Raw genomic sequence first — 20,253 nt, 5'->3', positions numbered from 1 at the left:
TATGGGGGATCTGTGGACGACACTATTATGGGGGATCTGTGGACGACACTATTATGGGGGATCTGTGGACGACACTATTATGGGGGATCTGTGGACGACACTTATGGGGGATCTGTGGACGACACTTATGGGGGATCTGTGGACGACACTTATGGGGGATCTGTGGACGACACTTATGGGGGATCTGTGGACGACACTTATGGGGGATCTGTGGACGACACTATTATGGGGGATCTGTGGACGACACTATTATGGGGGATCTGTGGACGACACTATTATGGGGGATCTGTGGACGACACTATTATGGGGGATCTGTGGACGGCGTAGTTATGGAGAGGGGGATCTGTGGACGGCGTAGTTATGGAGAGGGGGATATGTGCACTGTTATGGGCATAACAGTGCACAGATCCCTTTCCTCATAACAGTGCACAGATCCCCCTTCCCATAGCAGTGCCATACACAGACCCCCCCTCCTCCCCATAGCAGTGCTATACACAGACCCCCCTCCCCATAGCAGTGCCATAGACAGATCCTCCCCCCTCCCCATAGCAGTGCTATACACAGACCCCCCTTCCCATAGCAGTGCCATAGACAGATCCCCCTCCCCCTTCCCCCTAACAGCCCCGGCCCCGATGCTTGCATCTTTATTTTACCTTTTTACAATGACGCTCCCGCTCCTGTAACAGCCAGGCAGAGCGGACGGCGGCGTAACGTCACTCAATCACGTGACGCGCCTGCTCCGCCCACTTCATGAATGAAGGAGGCGGAGCAGGCGTGTCACGTGAGTGAGTGACGTTACGCCGCCGTCCGCTCTGCCTGGCTGTTACAGGAGCGGGAGCGTCATTGTAAAAAGGTAAAATAAAGATGCAGCGACCGCCCGCCCGCCTGAATAGCAACGAATCGGCGATTATTCGATAACTGGATTCGTCGACAACGAATCCAGTTATCGAATATAATCGATTACATCGATTAATCGTTGCAGCCCTACCATCCATATACTCCAAAATGATACCAGTGAAAACTACATTGCTTTCTGCAAAAAAAATAAAACAAGACCACATATGGCTACATTGGCAGAAAAATGGCTCTGAAAATACAGCAAAATATTTATTTTGCATGAAATGTACTATTATTGTGGGTAGTAAAAACACATAAAAGCTATACTTATTTGCTACTGCTGTAATTGCACTGACCCATAGAATAGAATAAACATGATTGTTAAGCTGCACGGTGAATGCTGCAAATAAAGTGCAAAAAACAATAAGAAACAGTTAATTCTAGAAAACAGTTTATCAATAAGTAATATGTGCCTCATAATGATGTCACTAAAAATATAATTTGTCCCACAAAAAACTAACTATCATATTGGATATGTTGAGAGAAAAAAAATATATATGGCCAGAAAACAAAATTGTTATTTGTTAAAATCATTAATCAAGAAAAAAATTGAAATTACATGTGTCGTGCGACAATAGGGCACAACTACACTGCAACATTTTGTCGCGCGACAATTTTTATATTGATAGTGTATAGTGTCATACTGCGACATGCTGCGACGCGACAGTCGCAGAAAAATCCATCTCAAATGGATTTTTTGCGACTGTCGCGTTGCAGTCGCAGCATGTCGCAGTGCGACACCATACACTATCAATATAAAAATTGTCACGCGACATTGGTGCGACAAATGTCGTAGTGTAGACCTAGCCTTAATTACAGTACATGGTCACTACATTGTTTAGAATTATGAAGAAGTTAATGGTGATGATCAAGGGCAGAAAAACATATCTATCATTTAATTTTACTTAATTTAAATAGGTCCAGAATTCTTTAAATAGGTCTGCTTCCCTACACTATGAGCCAGTGCATTAATCCACCACTAGAAGGAGCTCACTGCATAGGGATTTATGTAGCTCCCATTAAACTCAATAATAAACCAGTGAACAATGAGATCCCCTCTTGTGGTATCAAACATAATTTGACCATTTAAAGAGGACCTGTCACCATGAAATGCAGTGCAATCTGCAGACGGCATGTCATAGAGCAGGAGGAGCTGAGCAGACTGATGTATAGTTTTGTGGAAAATGGTTCAGTAAAACTTGTAATTTATACATTTAAATCTCTGCGCTTTCTGACTTCATTGTTCATGTGGAAGGTGTTATCAGTGAATGATAGCATTCTCTGCGCAATGGCACATTTTTTATACCGTGCCGACTAGCAAACAATTATCGGAAGGAAGGGTTTCTTCCCAATAATTGCCTGCTCGTTAGTGGAGGCGAATAGCATCAAGCTAAGACTACTGCCACTGCTTCAGACGGTAGGCTATGGGACAACCTGCAATGTGACATCATTACAGTGCAATATTGGATAGCGCACTCAATCAAAGTGCAACATAATGCAACATGATAGGGGTCAGTTACCCCCTGAAGTGGCTAAGGATGCACCAAATTTATGATGAGGCGTGCACCTCATCATAAATTAGGTGTATCTTCCACCAGTTTGTGCGGCTACTTTGGAATCTACTCCAGCCCCGACTGGAGTACATTTAATTTGTCATTTTAGCCAGTTTCCTGGCGTAAATGAGAGTAAATTTTTAGGGGCCATTGCCCCAGTCAATTCGAAGTTTTAAAGACAATGTGAAAATGCTGCATGCGACAAAATTTTGTCAAACAGGCGTTAAAAAAGTATTAAAATGGTCTTGTGACTTTTTTATGCCAAAAACTTGAGTGTACAGTCTTGGCAAATGACCCTGATGTCCACAGGAATATGCACTTCCATCATAGTAGGTGAGAAATACTAATGTAACAAAGAGTGTGCTACTGTTGAGTGGAGGGAAGTGTAGACAAAGAACTTGCCTTCCTGTCTGAGATGGAAAATTGGAGAATATGTACTAAACCTAACCAGTAGCACGAAGGGATAAAGGGGGACCTCTACTCTGTGTACAGCATTGCAAAAATGTATTATATGGCAAATCACATAGTAGGTTTGGAAGTTGCATATTGTTTTAGAGGCTCTTATAATGAAGAGTATAAATTTTGCATTGTCATGGAAACGGTAACTACGTTTGGTGGGAACCTGGGTGAAGATTTATCATCTCCCTTGCGCCAGAGAAGTGTGACTTTTGAAAAAAAACTAGCAAGTGCCTCTTTTTACGCCGTCCTCGACACTTTTCCAAAAGGGTGTGTGGCAAGGGTAGGAAAGGGGAGTGTCCACACGAGACAAATTCATCTTCATTTACACCAATTTTCTGGTGTAAATAAAGTCAGAAATCTACAACAGCTCTGTTTAGGCATATGGACAACCGAGGATGCGCCTAATTTATGATGAGGACTCTGCCTCAAATTAGGCGCATACTCTGGCAGCACAGGGGATATCAAGAATGACGCTGAAAGCGTCGGTCTTGATAAATTTCCCCCAAAGTGTTATTACCAATGCTGCCTATAATTAGGAAAAAAATCAACAAGGAATACAAGTTTTTGGTTTACTGTCTACAATAATATTTTAAGTCTTATAGACAGTGTTTTTATAAGGCCAGTTCTTAGCTGGCTGAACATGATGGGATAGGTAGTATCATTTTTACCTACTTTGATTATTCTCTGCAATATTGCACACCCCAGCCTACGTTCCCTAGCAAGCCAGTCCGTCACTGTAAAGACAAAAGATAGGAAACTAAAGGTCCCCTTACACAGGCCAACTATAAGGAAGGAGTATTTCCAGGAACGCTTCTTCCTGATAATTGCTTTGTCTTAATGTGATGCCAATTTCCCAATGAGTTTGCTTATTCATCAGGTGCAGTCACCTATATTATAATTTCTGGGAAACAGATTGTGAAGTCTAAACAGTGATCTGCTGCCCAAAACCAATAAATGTAGTGATTGTTCATCCTCATATAGAGTAATTGCTGCATGTATATGCAGCTCTCATCTCTTATAACTAGCAGGTAATTATCGGGATCCAATAGTTCATTCTCATTAATTGCCTGCTGTGTTGGCTAGTGTAAAGGGGACTTTAGGGTAACCTCTTAAAGGGGGGTATCCCATGAATATTGTAAAAAAAAAAAAAATCAGACATCACATAGTACATGACAACGTGACAATCTCTTTCTAACAAAGCCAGAACCAGCCCCGTACCTCACATGGATCCAGAGATCTTCCCATTCCTTGCTGTGCTAGATTTATATCAAGCTGGAAGCTCAAGAGGAGTGTCTTCTCTGCTGCAGCTAAGGGACCGTGTCCATTCTCTCCCTATCACAACTCAGGAGGATGAAGGATGAAACTGAGCATGTGCGGCCATCTCAATGAGCAGGTCAAAGAAATAAGGATAAGAAAAAACAGCAGGTGGCGCTATACAGATATATTTTATTGAATAACTTAGTAACTATGCCAATTTTTTAATTACATGCAATTATAAAAGTATTCAGATCAAGGTGCTGGTTTGAAAACTGTAGAATATTTTTCGCGGGACAACCCCTTTAATTGCTCTCATTAGGGTTGAAGGACAAAGAGTGCAGAGACTTAAGGGGCAATCAAAATGTATCTTGGTACAACTGAGAAGCTGTCAACTATACAGAAAACCATCTCATAGACCAGTGGAAATATGATTCATTTGTTTGCCCATGTCTATGATTTGTTTTTAATCATAGTATACCAAGAAAAGATATTATTTAGATTCATTTGTTTACTTAATTCACTGCCTATAATAGATATGGGCAATTTCACTAAAAACACAAAAAAACTATGAATGAATGAAAAAAGCAAGGTCCAAAAATTCCTTCATTAACTTAGACAAATTAGGTTCTTTTCTGTTTATTATCACACAGATTAATTGCTGTTGTCTGAACTCTAGGACACATGTACAAGGGCAAATGTAAAGCTCAGTTATAGAAATCCCCCAGGTACACTGTGCCACATAATGACCAGAAATCCAATCATTAGGAAAAAGAGCTCTGTCTGCAAAAACCAAAGGGAACGAACACTGCTAATGTATTATGTTTTCATGCAGCCTGGCTCAATGAAAGGGCAAGTTTTAATTATTGTAAATTATCGTGTTAGGTTTGTTCTCATTTGTAACTAGTAATAAACAACACCGTTCGGTGTAGTGCAAAATGCAGGTTCCACTTGTGGTTTCATTAAATGTTACTTCCTTTCAAGACATGAATGAATGAGCACTGTATCCTTCAACTGCCACACGTAGAAGACATGGATTCCCAAGCAACAACTCAACCACTCAAATTCACCATATACTTTTGTGCTTCAATATTCAAAAGGGAAATCAGATTTCTTTCTAGCAGAACACATACGAAGTGGGTAACAGCTATTGCAAACTCCAGTAATACACTTTTTCATTTTTTCTCATTGAATTCAAGGCATCTTGGGATTTTTATCAGCATCTAAAATTGTTGAAGTGGAAACGAAAAAAAAAAATCAAACCAGTCACCAGATCCAAAATTAGCATTTTATTCAGAACGTGGGGTCAGAGGTGCATCATTTATATTCTGGTACACAATACAGAGGCAAAGCCGTTGTCAAAGTCTCTCCAGTTTAAAAGCTTCCCACCCCTTTAAACATGTATTAGTAGTGCCACCGACATCGGTTTGCCCCTATCTGATTTGTTTTTGTTTTTTGGTACAAATTATGTAAAACATTTGTGCTAAGAACTTTTTGTTTTCACCCTCCCAAATCAAGAATAATAGAAAAAAAAGGTGTACGGATTCTACAGTTTGTCTACTTTAACATAATTATGTTTGTCACCTGTTTTGTAAATACTTTATTCATAAAGAAAAAAAGATATAAACATGCAAAACCTGAATCCATAGTCCAAATAATACATACACATGTTCTGAAGCTTGGAAACTTCTTTATAGACTATGTTGAGAAAACATTATGTACACATACCATTTTTACAGTGAAGTGAAAAAAATACCCAAATGAAAAGAGTGTACATTAAGACCAAAATGTGCCTATCTTGTGAAAGAAAAATCAATCCTGCTACAAAAAAAAGTAAATTATGCTAGAAACTGGTGATATGACAACTCCCTTTTCCTGCAACCAACTGCAAAATCCTGTAGACTTCCAATGAAATAAACCTAATACCTACAACTAAGTATAATGCACTGTACATGTCAATCACATGGATTTGTTCGCGGCTAATAAAAGTTATTCTAGTGAAATTTGTTCTTTATTCCAGATTATAACGAATGCAACACAACGTAAAAAAAAAAGAGAAAAAAAAAAGGCATGATGAAGAAAATCCTTGTAATTACTTACGCCACCGCACTCACAACATACCTTGTCTTTTCACCCTTTCAGAAATCAGTACCATTAAAGCGTTGAACATAAAACTAAATCCGATCTGAAAAAGGTACAAAAAGGCACATAAAATCCCAGTGCTTCTGTACTGTAAAATTCAAGTGTAACTGAGCTCAATCATGTTTTTTTTTCCAAACAGTATTGGATGACTGATATTCCCACTGAGCCCAAATTGGTTTGCAGCCTATGCCAAAGCCTTCAAACAAGCACTTGTGCTAGTAGACTACAAAGTTAAAGCCAAGCTTCTTTACGCTTTTTGGGAATATCAGTTCAAATGTTTGTTCTTGTCCACAAAAACGAAAGTTCATTCCAAAGTTCAATCATCTCCTCCTCCGTACATATCGGCAAGTTTCTTGAAGCGGGGGCCCCAGTCATTTAGGTAATCGTAATCTTGCTCGCCACCACTACTTGATGAGTTCAGGGAGCTTAGAGAGCCAGCAGTGGAACCACTACCTTCATAGTCAAACACTAAGAGAGAGTCATAAGGTGGAGCCGTGGGGTCATTGTCTGCTGCCTTCAGCCCCTATGAAAAGAAAAAATAGCAATTTTAGCAATTTATAGCAAGCACATGGATGCCAATATCAATGGCGGCTTCAGGTATAGTGATGGCATCGCTTCTCTATTCAAATAGAGCAATATATACATAATTCATATTGGTTTGGTTTATCATTCAGACATCCATTTAAAAAAATAATAATATGTCATCTAAAATTATTTTACATCCTGTGTCCTGTAACATGTGAGATATATTCTGGATTCTCATAATACATTACCACTAACAAACCATCACTAATTCTTACTACATTAAACTAACTTAAACTGATCATCCATAAACTCCCCACTGATTTTGTTCCTCATCGTCAGCACTATCACATATTTGAAGTGAATGCCCATCTTGTATACATTTCCTAAATTCCTATTTGACCTATTTATGAAAACGGTTTAACAGTAAAATTGAATTTGTTGCCACTAGCAACCAATCAGTGCATATTTGCATATTTCACAGAAGAAATGATACGGGAGCTCTGATTGGTTGCCGTGGATTATGCTTTGTTACATGACAGATTACTGAAGTATTCTTGACTAAAAACCATCTAGAGGATGTAGTGCCTACTGATCTAGAATAATAATCCTAAGTGTTGTTTTTTTGCAATGTGCCAAGTGTATAAAACCTTGATTTACCTTTCTAATGCCATTAATTTTGAAAAGTTTTCCTTTTTTTCCTATAACGACGTCTCATCTTTTTATAGATGGGCTGCCTGCAGTCACCACTAGAGGGAGCACTGCATATCTTTACATATTTAGCTCCATAATTACAAAGTTTGCAAAAAGCTCCACATGCTCCCAGTTGGCTGGCCACTCAGACCACCCTAAAAAGTCAGACATTACAACTCCGCCCCCTGGCTCAGCTAAGCCATGCCCTGACTCAGTTAGGCTACACCCCCATATGCCAGTCTATGCAAAGAACTTGGAGCTCTGTTTTAGAAAAAAATAAAAAACACCAACCACTATAAAGATATATTAAGGAATCAATCAGCACAAAATGTTGGACCTGAAAAGGACATGATGTATAAAGCTGGAGATTCCCTTTAAGGGTTCTACAGTTTCTGCATGGTCTAATGTTCACAACTGCAGAGGTGAACTGATCATTTCTGTCAGAAGCCTCCATTGCAGTTTCTGCACTATTTCCCCCCCAAAATGGCACCTTGGCAGAACATAACCTAAACCATGACATATATAAATATATATAAATATATATATATACATATACATATACCGGTAATCAAATAATTGTATATCAATGATTACAAACAATACTAATTGCAATAATAAAGTATAGGCATTGTTTATAATATAATAAAAACTTACATATATTTAGAAAAACATGAACATAGGGAAACATATAAAATAAAGAAAATACATTTTAGTAATCTAGAAATCTTTGAACACCGCTGGTTAAATGAGAAAGGAAAATAGGGAAATACTTTATTACTGACAGGATTGATGACATAGCAAGACAAAATGATTACAGCATTTCCAAGTAAAGGTTATAATTCTTAATTTCATGGAGCTAGAAGGCCAGCGTGAAGATTAGTGGATGTTCAAGGGATTTTTTTCATAGATGGAGGAATCTAAATAAAGAGTTTTGCATGGACTGAAATGGGCACAGCTGACAAGCCAAGATATAATTTACAAATGGATTACAATGTTGGTAGAATTAAGTAAGAAGGAATAAATTCTTGAGATATTTAACTGAGGAATGTGCCTGAACTTAGTAAGCCATTGAGACTAATGACTGAAAGAATCGGCAGAACCAAACATGATTTAAGGAAAACACATTTAGGAGCTAATGGAAAAATACGAAGAGTAAACTCAAAAGACAGACACTTGGAATTAGAGGAGGAGAGTTTTCTGATTATGCTATGGTCTCATAGAATAAAATATATTCAAACAAGGGTCACTGACTACTTGTAGCAACCAAATAGATCACTGTTTGTACTATTTCCAAACTTGCTCTAGAAACCAAAAAAATTGAATAATTGGTTCCACTGGGTAACACTTACAATTTTTACTAGAAAATGTTTTAATGCATGAGTTGCTTATTCCCGGAAAAAAATTCTCTGGAAAGATGCTGAGCCCAAGATATTTAACCATATCTTGGGCTCAGCATTTTTTCTGATAATTTCTTTCTGGGAATGAGCAACTCATGCATTAAAACATTTTCTGGTAAAAATTGTAAGTGTTACCCATTATCCACAGTGAAAATCTATGGTTCAGCATATAGACTCTCATATGTGTAGAACCCTATGCAGTAGAACCCCTGAGATGCCTTATGCAAGTTTACACTGTGAAAGGGAGATTGACTGAGCAAAATGTAATTAGGACCCAGACCTCCCTAAAGTCCTCATAGCTAACCTACAAGCATTAAATGCGTTCCACTTGTACAGTTGCACAGGAAACACTAGTTGCCCCTACTGAAGGAACCAACAGGAATTTTAAAAGGATAATAGTTGGAAAGGCTGAAAAACATTAAAGAAGCGTCAATCACTGTCTAAAGGTGGTTGCCATTGAAGACAATGATTGGCTAAGAGGGTATTTTGCAAGAGTGCTCATTCCAGGAAAATTCTTCTCTGGTAAAATGCTGAGCCCAACAAATGGTTAAAAGTATACACAGTGAAAATGTATGGTTTTACATATAGATTCTCATATGTACAGAGCTCTATACATTGAATTGGGACCCAAACCTCCATAAGGTCCTCATAGCTAACCTACAAGCATTACATTTTTGCCACAGGGCACACTAGCTACACCTACTGAAGGAACCACCAGGAATATTTAAAACGTTTCTAGCTGGAGTGGCAGAAAAACGTAAAAGAAGCATTTTACCCACTGTTCCCCCCGATTATGCTTTTATGGGTCTCTGCTGGTATGTACTACTGGTATCCATCTCAATGCACAGGAAATGTCACTGGCTGAAGCTGGTCACCATTGAATCCAATGACTGGTTAAGAGGGTATTTTGAGGTGGCGGCAGGGGAATGGTGGAGCTGAGTAATGCTTCTTCTATCTTTTTAAGCTACTCTGACACCAAAAACCACTGGAAAACCCCTCTATCAACTGTGTAACAGCAGAACAGTGCTACTAATGAATGAAGAAGCAATGTTTAGAAGTCATCTCTAGCATATAGATATGGTATTAACCACATATTGTTTTATGCATTTAGCTACTCTAAGAGAAAAACATTAACTGGGTAAATCAAGGAAGACATTTTGTCCTTCCCTATAATGTACACTGCTGCCCTTGCTTGAATAACTTAAAAAACAACTCACAGGGCTGTTAAAATGCTTCACAAGACAAGTGTATAAAGCACTTACATAACTGATTTAATTTGGCTGCTCTATACACTAATCCTATTTGAAACAACTCTTGGTAATTATGAAGGTATTGAATTTCAACCATTCTCACCAACTGAAAGGGGGAATACGTGAGGGAAATAAAAATTAACTATTATTAAATTTGGTTTATAATTGAATTTAAGAGACAATGCAGTAGTGGTAGACTATTATTTTCCAGCCAAATGAATTCCTCCTCTGAATACAGTAGCCAGTTCTTTTAGTAGTATAGAAATATAGAGCTGGCGCCTTTTGTTGCTGATTAAATGTTCAAGACAAGCATTCGGGGAAACCAAGAGGAAATGGGTGTAAAATGGGCGTTAACATGTCAATTAGCTGCACAGGGTTCAAAACTTAAAGTGGCAATACACAACTAATGAATGTTGGCTGTATCCGCCAATTTTGGTGAGACTGGATAACCATCTAATGTGTATGGTAATGTCTTGACTTTCCTCTGATGGTAGATGTCGGGGGAAAGAAGGGCACATTGAAATTCAAGGATGATAAACCACCACTCCCTATTGAGAACATGTGCATGCTTGGCCAAGAGTGTATATGTAGAGTGTGGGGGAGAAATAGCTGTTGGCCTAACAAGGGTTTGGCCAAAGACCATCTCAGGTGTATGGTAGTTCATTACCAGAAAGTAGTAAGTAACCAAGGAGTTCAGAGTATAAACACTATGAAAAATGAAGACATTACTACTGGGCATAAATATGTTAGGCATCCAGTGCATATAAAGGCAAATCTTAGACTCCTGAGGAAGTTGGCTTAACCAGCGTGGGGACAGGGTTTGGTGCAAGACCCCAGACTTCTGGCTATGAAATCTATGTATTTGGTATAAGATTTTCCTGTATATGCTTTGAATGTCACATTGTGCCTTTTATTTAACCATAGAACTTCTGTATAAAGAATTTTAATGTGTTTTTGGCTACAATAACAATTATGCTATTTTGTACGCTGTTGGAGATGTGACTTTTTGTAGGGTTTTGCATTTCTCTAGATGTTTAATGTATAGTTTTGTCCATCTGGTCTTGCAATCCTGTTCATGATTGGTGTGTGCCTGCTCGCATTTTCTCTTTCTCGTCTGCCACAAGAACATGCTAGTATTATAAATGGCACATAGTAAGTGGGGTAGTGGATTATGACATTTGTATTTGGGTGAAAGAGCTTCAAGTTACCCTTCTGTTTCTTTGTTAATGGACTAGCAACAAATTTTATAAATTACTTTGAAAACAAAGTCCGAGCAGTCCATGTTCTCAATATTTTACGCAGGGAAAGAGTTTTTGGAAAGATCAGTTTTAATCCTTAGCTTGTTTAATGTAGACATACACAGTAGTTCATTAGAAGCACTTGACACTTTGTTGACCAGTTTTTTTTGCAGCTGAGCCCTGATCTGGTCCCTGATTGAGATTATCTGTGGTATGACTGGTGCTCATCTATCTGCTTTATCTGCCCAAGAACCTTCCATTGAGCTACTGAAACTTATATGCCATATACAAACTTGCATTCACTCCCTTATAGGATATTGGGGCATTTCAACTTAAAGGGAGTCTCTTATTTGTTTAGTGAAGGTTGAGAGCAGCTACAAAAAAAAAAAAGACCCAACCATTTAATTAAGTTCCCCAATGTTTGTACTGCTACGGCAGGAGAACTTAACACTTGTTGCCAGGTTTCTGCCCATATTAAAACTTAATGAAATATAAGTTCAACTTGTTGTAGGTATTTTAAACAATACTCATTTCGTTAAATGCTGTCAAGCTTTAATGCTTTTTCCCAGAAAACTTTGTATTTCAGAACTACTATATATCATCATTATCCAAAATGTGAATATATTTATGGCATTAGACAGACATTTAGCTACAGATTAAACCGATCCAGTGAATGCTGTAGTACTAAACCCACAGGCCAAGACAAAAAATATGTCTCTCATAGTTTCAGAATTATAAACCCAAACCATAAATTTTGAAGAAGTCTTCAGTAATTCTGTAGTATCAATAGGAAGGCATTATAATTCACCTCATTGATGAAGTCTCCAATATCACCAGGATGTGGAGCGGCTGATCGGATAGGATACTGTGGCTCTGCGTGAATAGGTCTTTCATCCATGCGCCGTATGCCCACAGGCTTAATTGTATCTGGTTCTACTGTGTCAGGCTGTTGCAATTGGCTTAAATCATAGTCCTAAAATAAATTAAAAAAAGGTATTATTGTGAAGAAAAAAAAAAACAAGCAGCAAATCACCATTTAAGCTATTTTTAGATTACATCCTTTATGATATCATTTTTATTGTTATATATTATTACATATATTTTAAATATGATCTATTATGTTATATTACCGTATTTTTATTATCTAGTAATATTTTGTATATTAAATATTATTTTATTGCATCTTGATGCAAATCTTAGACTATGGCCACGTGCAGGATGATCTCCCACGTTTTACTTATGAGCAATAATGGAAAAGATAATATGCACCGCTCACAGGAGGTGACAAAACACCTCAGAACTTTCTGATGCAATCAACACCTTAAGAAAAAAATGCTAATTTATTATGTGTGAAATAGGAAGTTGTGTTTCTCCTTTTACAAGATGCAACATTTACATTGCACTTCAAAGTACACAGCTGTACTCAAATACAAGCGCAGGCGACATTTTGGCCAGGTTCATTTTACAACTGTATAAACGCTTTCGCCATTCCATGCACGCTTACACGTTGTATTACAAATATACTCTCTGAATAGCAACATAATACCCTGGTGGACTTATAAAACAGGTTACTACCATGGGTTTAGACTATCAAAGCCTCCACACAGCATTTACCACATGTACACTTTACTACATTTTACAGCTTGAAGGAGGAAATAATGTCACAATGAACAGGTTTATTCCAGGCATGCCACATACTATTTCCATCATACACCTGACTCTACACCAAACTTCTAATCTCCATGGACACAGTCTATATACCCGATATTAATCTGGGCAGAGGCTGATTGTATTTATTGTCTTTACGGAAGTCTAGAAAAATGGCTGTCCTATTTATATTGTATATGCTTCATTGATATTATTTTAACTAGCAGCTACCCCAAGTTATCTTATTACCTCTAGTGCAATGAAATCCCTTTGTTACAGTTTGTTGCACCTGTTGTGCACACTGGTGACTGTGCATGTGTAGATACCGCTCAGCTTGGCTAGGTATTCTCGGAAGTGCGCATATCAGCAGATCTCTGCCTGGTTAGCTCTAACGGCCACCAGGAGGGTAATGTACCTGCTTACATAGCAGCAGTTGTCTATTTCACAGCTTATTATTGTTGGACCTGTGAAGAACTATTTATACTAAATCGGATGCGATTATTCCGGTTATAAGGAGATACTTACCCCTCATATTACTCCTAAAGAAAGTCACTAAATTTTCAGCCCATATCAGGATACTTTATTATATTTCCGGATACCATGGTATGAGACTGGACTTTTTCCCCAACAGGTTTACAAGACGTGCTTTCTTTTCTCCAGCAGGATTTTACATAATTGACATTTATTTTATGGTATATCAGGATATTGTATATCAGAATACTTTATCCAATTTTTTCCACCGGACATTATAACATGAGCCTGAATTTTTTTCCAACACATTTTTTTTCCAACAGGCTTATAAGACTTGCTTCCTTTTTTCCAACAGGATTTTACTAAGTTGACATTTAATATACCATTTTACCACCAATATGTCGATTTTATATTGATACTACTATTTGTTCTTTTACATTTGATATTCATATTTATTAGTGATTTGCTTTTATGATATACTTTTCTTCTAATAACCTCGGAATATTATACTTAGTTTTTACTTCGTTTTTTACTCGATCAGGCACATCAAGCCATCCCTTAATAAATATATCCATCCATACAACACAAATGATTTGAGTGCCATCCCTCTATTTTTACTTGGCTAGCTCTAGCACAGTAGCCTTAAAGTCAGTCTGCTCACCTAAAGCTGCGCATATACATGCAATAGCTGTCATCTAACAACTATCCCTCCTGACTCCCTAACAACTCTTCTATACACATGCATGTTGGGTCCGGCTGAAATTCAACTCAAACTCAGAGAGTATCACTTTATTAGACTGTCTTAATAAAGCCCTAACATGGCCTTGGTTCCGTCAAAGTTATGAAGAGGCGCCAGCCACTCCATAACTTTGGCGCATCCATCGCCAGTTCTAAATGTTAGACAGCTTCTGAGCTGTCTCACATTTAGACCTTTTTCTACGGCTGAAACAGGCGTAGAAAGTGGTAAATGAGACCTGCCTATCGACCCGTCCACCTCCCTGCCCACTTATTTAGACATGTAATGAGTGGGGGGGAAGTTGCAGATTGAGGAGCAACTAGCTGTTGCGCTGCAATCTGCGGCTGAAATACGGCTAATTAAGAGTACTTCAGAATGATAAATGACCCCCTTAATTTTTTGTATAGTAGGTATTATTACCTGATCTTCCTCTCCTCCACCTTCTTCATCATACTTCAAGATATTGTCTCTGACATCATCCTCGGGGTCAATAAGAAGCTGTTTGGCTTGTCTTTCCTTATCGCGGCGTTTCATCCATACCACAAACATCAAGACTAGAGCTGTGGTATACAAATAATAATAATAATGAGTTAAATAGGGAAAGAACTGTACTTAAAGGCGTTTGTTTAATGAATGCAATTTGTGACTAAGGCACCAACAGATTCATTAATTTACACGGTACAAAGGAAGACTAATAGAAATGTGATATTTGGCTTGAGCCCATAATGGAATTTTCACCCAATTATTTCCAAATCTTGCTTTAAACATATCTGATTTCTCTTGTAGACAAATTAAGTAAGGCAATTAGTTTAACTAAGGCTTTTAAATATTAATACACTTTAACTTGAACAAGTAAATCAATTTGCCTTCGACATCGGTTTTAACAACTGTAAAACAAATCTGTAGAACATAAAAACAAGCTGAAAGCCTGTAAATCATCTGTGCTGCAGATGTTTCACACAATACACATTCTGATCTGGTTATTTGATTTTGAGAGATTACAGCTCTGTTCTATTGCTATGGTAATATTTCAACTATGAACCAATTTTAAAGAAGTTCTTCTTACAGAGCTTCTCCCATAAAATCAGTATTAAATCTAAATGCCTCAATCGTCCTCATGTGCTACATTGATAACATTTCTGTTCAGCTATATTTATGACGACATGGTTACAAATCATAGGGTGATAACACCAGTTGTCAGATGGGCTTCCTACTGTACTGCCGAATAACTAGGCTGATTTTCTTTCGAGACACTAGAAAACCTGATATGCAGTGGCGTTCCTTCAATGGAGGCATGCCACTGCCATGGGACCCGGGGGAGGAGAGGCACAGCACTGAACTTCCTCTTTTCCCAATATGAAAGGACTGTATTCATGCATCTGCCACTAGGGGCATCTCACTAAATATAAATTCCTTTGCACTTAGCTCCACCTAGTGGTGGCTGCAGGCAGCTAGTTTTGTAATATACTCTATTATGTGAAGGGAAAGATTTATCAATACATTTATTACAGTTGTCTGTTGTAAAGTAAATACAGTGAGAAATACATTGTTCAGAGCGAGTGCTATATTTTGAAGGACCTGCTCCACATTTTCTGAAATAGAAATTGACTAAAGTGTGTAAGGCCAAGGGTGATTTTCTTTTAATAATAAAAAGTGTTAATTCTTCAGAAATTTGGGATGCTGCATTTTGCTTTCTGCATTGCCTAGGAGTGTTTGACGCAAACCGTTGGGGGGGGGGGGGGGGGGGGGCGTGGGCAAGGGGCCATAATTTTATTATGGACCATTCTGAGATCTGTACACCACGGCTGGTAGACCTGTATTAGCAGCCATATTTTTTTGCTGAACCGGAATTGTGTACACCCATCACACGCAGAGCTGTCATAGGCTTGTACTGGAAATGATGTTCTGCGCTTACACCGCTATTGTCTGCTTCCACTAGCTGTAAAGTGCCCGGTGACATGCTCAATGTAATGTGTCATTGTGATCTGCAAAAATCATTTATTAAACATTTTATGCTCGTCATCTGTATCATTACCATTGCTTCTTAACCCACTTTACATGTAAACAATAAGCAGAGACACATCCAGAATCTCAGTCTGTTTCTCCCATTACATGACATGAATTCAGATGATGATAAGATCCATCACACCACTGCAGTATTCTTATGAGTACCAGAGGAAAATACAGTACTGCTAGAATTATTTATGTGGCTTGCGGAATGCTCTGTTTAGCTGCGCTACATGTGTCTTCCTTAGTGTGCTGGCAGCATGGATGTACTTTTCCTATTTGATCATTGAGACAAGCCTCATTCTTATTCTTAGAATATCTGCGTATAGCAAGGTAAAGGTATTCACTAAGTAGCTTGCCTAATGCAGGGAAAACAAAATCATAGAATAATAATTTATGAGTGTAAACTTCTCATCTTTTCTTTGGGTAACAGCATGAATGATGTTTTAAGGCTACATACACCTTTAGGGGCATATTTTTATTATTGTATTGTACTCCTTTTGAGCTAAAAATCATTTTTTCAATTGGTCTTTATTAAAAATGTTGAGCCCCTTTCTCTGTACAGCATTGAGATTCCCTAGTACCAGGAACTGTATTTTTATTCTTTCCATCAGACAGCTCAGCTGACCAGCTCTATCTCTGACCTTATAAACATTCATTGCAGCTCAATTATTTTCTTACTGACAAGAATGAGGCTTAAATAAGTGTTTGTGACTAGGGCTGCAGTAAACAATTATTTTAGTAATCGAGTATTCTATCGATTATTTTTTACGATTAATCAAGTAATCTTATAAGAAAAACCTTCTTAAAATAACATATTGCTTTATAAAAAACAATATTTTTTATTTATTACTGTGGTATAACAAATAATTGCACACATATAAGGCTTCTTTCACAGCTGCAGCAGCAATATACATTGTGTCAGAAGAACAGCCAGCCAGAATGTACCATATAGCTGGATACTGCCGAGCCGGCTGCTGCAGCGATTGACTGTAATGGGGTCCGGCCTTGTTACAGCATTGAAGCTGGGTTTTGGCCGGACAAAAAAAAAAAAAAAGCTTTGGACGATACCCAGCATGTATGCCGGAACATGGCCAGATGGCCTTGGATCACATTATAGTCAATGAGAGAATATAGCTGGTTGTATCCGGCTATACCCAATATGGTATACTCCAGTAGGCTGTTTTTTTGCCAGAATGTGTATCTAAGGTTATATTGTGAACTCTGGCAGTCTGTTCCGGTGGATGTCACCATCTATATTTAAAAAAAGCTGCATATAATCCTGCAATTTTCACAATAATAGGTTATGTTTTCCTGTTCTTTATAGGTAACTACTGGCCATTATCATCATAGCACCACAGGTAGAAGTGACACCTCTGTATAGATAACATAGAATCCACCATTTACAATAGGTGATATCCACGCCCTCCTGACCTCTACACAGGTCATAATGCATGCCTAGAAAACTCTCCCATAAAAGTCAATGGGGTCAGCTTCTGTCCATTGTGTCTATATCCCATGTAGCTACTCTCAAAAGACAGGTCTTAAAGGATAACTGTCACATTTAGACCCTAATTTTAATTTTCATATATGTAGTTACTAATAACATGATATTCCAGAATCAGTTATTATTAGACTGACTTACCCCATATTTAATAAGATTCAGCCCTTAGCAACCAGTATGCATAAAACTGCAAATTCACTATTCAGTTAAGATGGCCGCCACTGCCCTCACCCTGAGGCTAATTCCGCCTGCCCTCACTAGCCAGTAACAGTAGCCCCCCAAAAGTGTCAGTAACCAGAGCCCTCCCCCCCTAAAGGGTTAATCTCCTACCACATGTTGCTTTCATTTATACACTGAGCAGACGGCAGATCTCCCTTCCCTGGTCTGCGCTGCTTCAACTCTGCATTCTCCAGCTCTGCTGAGTGAGGGAGCGTCTGCCAAGCGCAGGGACAGGGAGAAGTGCACACAGCCCAGGCACTGTTATCAGCTGCTGGGGAGGACCTGGCTTTAATCATTTACTTACAGTCCCTGGCTGTCAGTAATCTGACCTTGCACGCAGCCTGCTTCTGCGTCATCCGTCCTTCAACACATAGACGGACCATGCCTAGCAACCTTATTTTAAGCACAGATAAAAGCAGGCAGTACAAGGAACAAAACTGTGGAATTAAGGGGTAATTGAATACACAGTGAAAAGTTGAAATAGGGCCACCAAGGTGATATTAATCACCACAATCCAATACTCCAAAAAAAATAAAAAATACTTTAACATATTTTAGGCTTAATGGCTGCAGGATTATATAATATTTTTTTTTTTAAATATAGGCTTAATGGCTGCAGGATTATATATATATTTTTTAAAATATTGATAGTGACATAGAAAAATTAATATAAAAAAACAACAAAATTTCTAAAAAATGTTTAACATAAAAATGTGATTTAAACAATAGGTCATTTTCTGATGGCACACTCCCTTTACCAGCATTTGACTGAAGGACCTGTTGTCCCCTCTTATGTACAGATACTAAAAAAAGAATTATTTGCACTACAGCCTTTTCAGGATCTTTCATCCAGTGTTCTCACAGTTTGGCAAGTCATGGTATACAAGATAATGCTGAAATTCAATGTCTGGTGTACTTACTGAGCAAAATGATGATGCACAGAAGAATTGCAATGATGGCTCCTGTGCCCAGACCAGTGCCAATGATGGGGGCCACTCCGCTGCAGTATCCATTCATGTCACAGGAGCAGACTTTTACACGGAGGTATGAAGTGTTTGACAAAGAAGGATTTCCTGAATCTGTGATCTGAATAGGAATGTTATAAATTCCATCATCGAGGGAGGAAATTTTCAGACTGAGCTGGGCATGGTCACCTAAAAGAAAGCAACAATTGCATCACTTGCTTGCATAATTGCTAATTAATTTTAGCGGTTAATCAGATTTACTTCATTAAATGAAGAGATGCAATCAGAAATAGGGAAGCATTAAACTATATTTTAAGTAAAAGTAACAGGGATGTTTTGTGACATGCAGCCTGCCCATGCACAGGCCCGTCGCTAAGGGACAGGCAAAACAAGCAATTGCTTGGGGCCCCGAGCTGGTTGGGGCCCCGAGCTGGACGGGGCCAAACAGAGTAACTCAGAAGATTCGATGGTATATTCTAACCCCCAGGCGTTCCCATGGTGACGGGGACGCTTGCCTGCGGGTTAGAATATACCATCGGATCTGAGTTTTACGAGCTCAGTGAGATCGCAAAAACTCAAATCCAATGGTATATTCTAACCCCCAGGCGTTCCCATGGTGACGGGGACGCTTGCCTGGGGGTTAGAATATACAGGGCCACGCCGCTCACAGCAGTATATTTTAAACCAATCAGTAACTACTTTAACTTTATTCATTGCTCATTGCTGAGCTCTTAACTTGGATTATTTGGATATCTCTTACTTTGTCTTCGCTCCGGTAACTAACAGCAGGCAGCGGGGGGCGGCGCTCACTCACTGTCACTGACGTCAGGCGCCTGCTCCTCCCACTAGGCGGCGCAGGCGCGTGACGTCAGTGAGTGAGCGCCGCCTGCACTGCCTGCTGTTAGTTACCGGAGCGAAGACAAAGTAAGAGATATCCAAATAATCCAAGTTAAGAGCTCAGCAATGAGCAATGAATAAAGTTAAAGTAGTTACTGATTAGTTTATAAATATACTGCTGTGAGCGTCGGGGAGGGGGATCTGTGGATGGCACTGTAGGGGGATCTGTGGATGGCAGTGCCATCCACAGATCTCCCCCCTAAACAGTGCCACCCACAGATCTCCCCCCTAAACAGTGCCATCCACAGATCCCCCCTTAACAGTGCCATCCACAGATCCCCCCCTAAACAGTGCCATCCACAGATCCCCCTACAGTGCCATCCACAGATCCCCCTCCCCTAAACAGTGCCATCCACAGATCCCCCCTCCCCTAAACAGTGCCACCCACAGATCTCCCCCCTAA

At 39.0% G+C, this 20,253-nt stretch overlaps 1 protein-coding gene across 1 annotated transcript in view; it reads right to left on the bottom strand.

The window, feature by feature from the left end:
• Window positions 1–5,432: 5,432 nt before the first annotated feature.
• Window positions 5,433–20,253, bottom strand: part of CDH2 (cadherin 2) — a 300,671-nt gene continuing 285,850 nt past the window's right edge. The window contains exons 13-16 of the mRNA XM_044294069.1: window positions 18,909–19,142; window positions 14,680–14,819; window positions 12,214–12,378; window positions 5,433–6,828 (exon numbers count right to left, since the gene is read on the bottom strand). Of these exons, the coding sequence (XP_044150004.1) occupies window positions 6,622–6,828; window positions 12,214–12,378; window positions 14,680–14,819; window positions 18,909–19,142 (746 nt within the window). The 3' untranslated portion in view covers window positions 5,433–6,621. The remainder of the gene's footprint in view (window positions 6,829–12,213; window positions 12,379–14,679; window positions 14,820–18,908; window positions 19,143–20,253) is intronic.

Source organism: Bufo gargarizans, chromosome 5 (assembly GCF_014858855.1).
Source record: "Bufo gargarizans isolate SCDJY-AF-19 chromosome 5, ASM1485885v1, whole genome shotgun sequence".
NCBI classification, from domain to species: Eukaryota; Metazoa; Chordata; class Amphibia; order Anura; family Bufonidae; genus Bufo; species Bufo gargarizans.
This window is presented reverse-complemented; position numbering and strand designations above follow the sequence as displayed.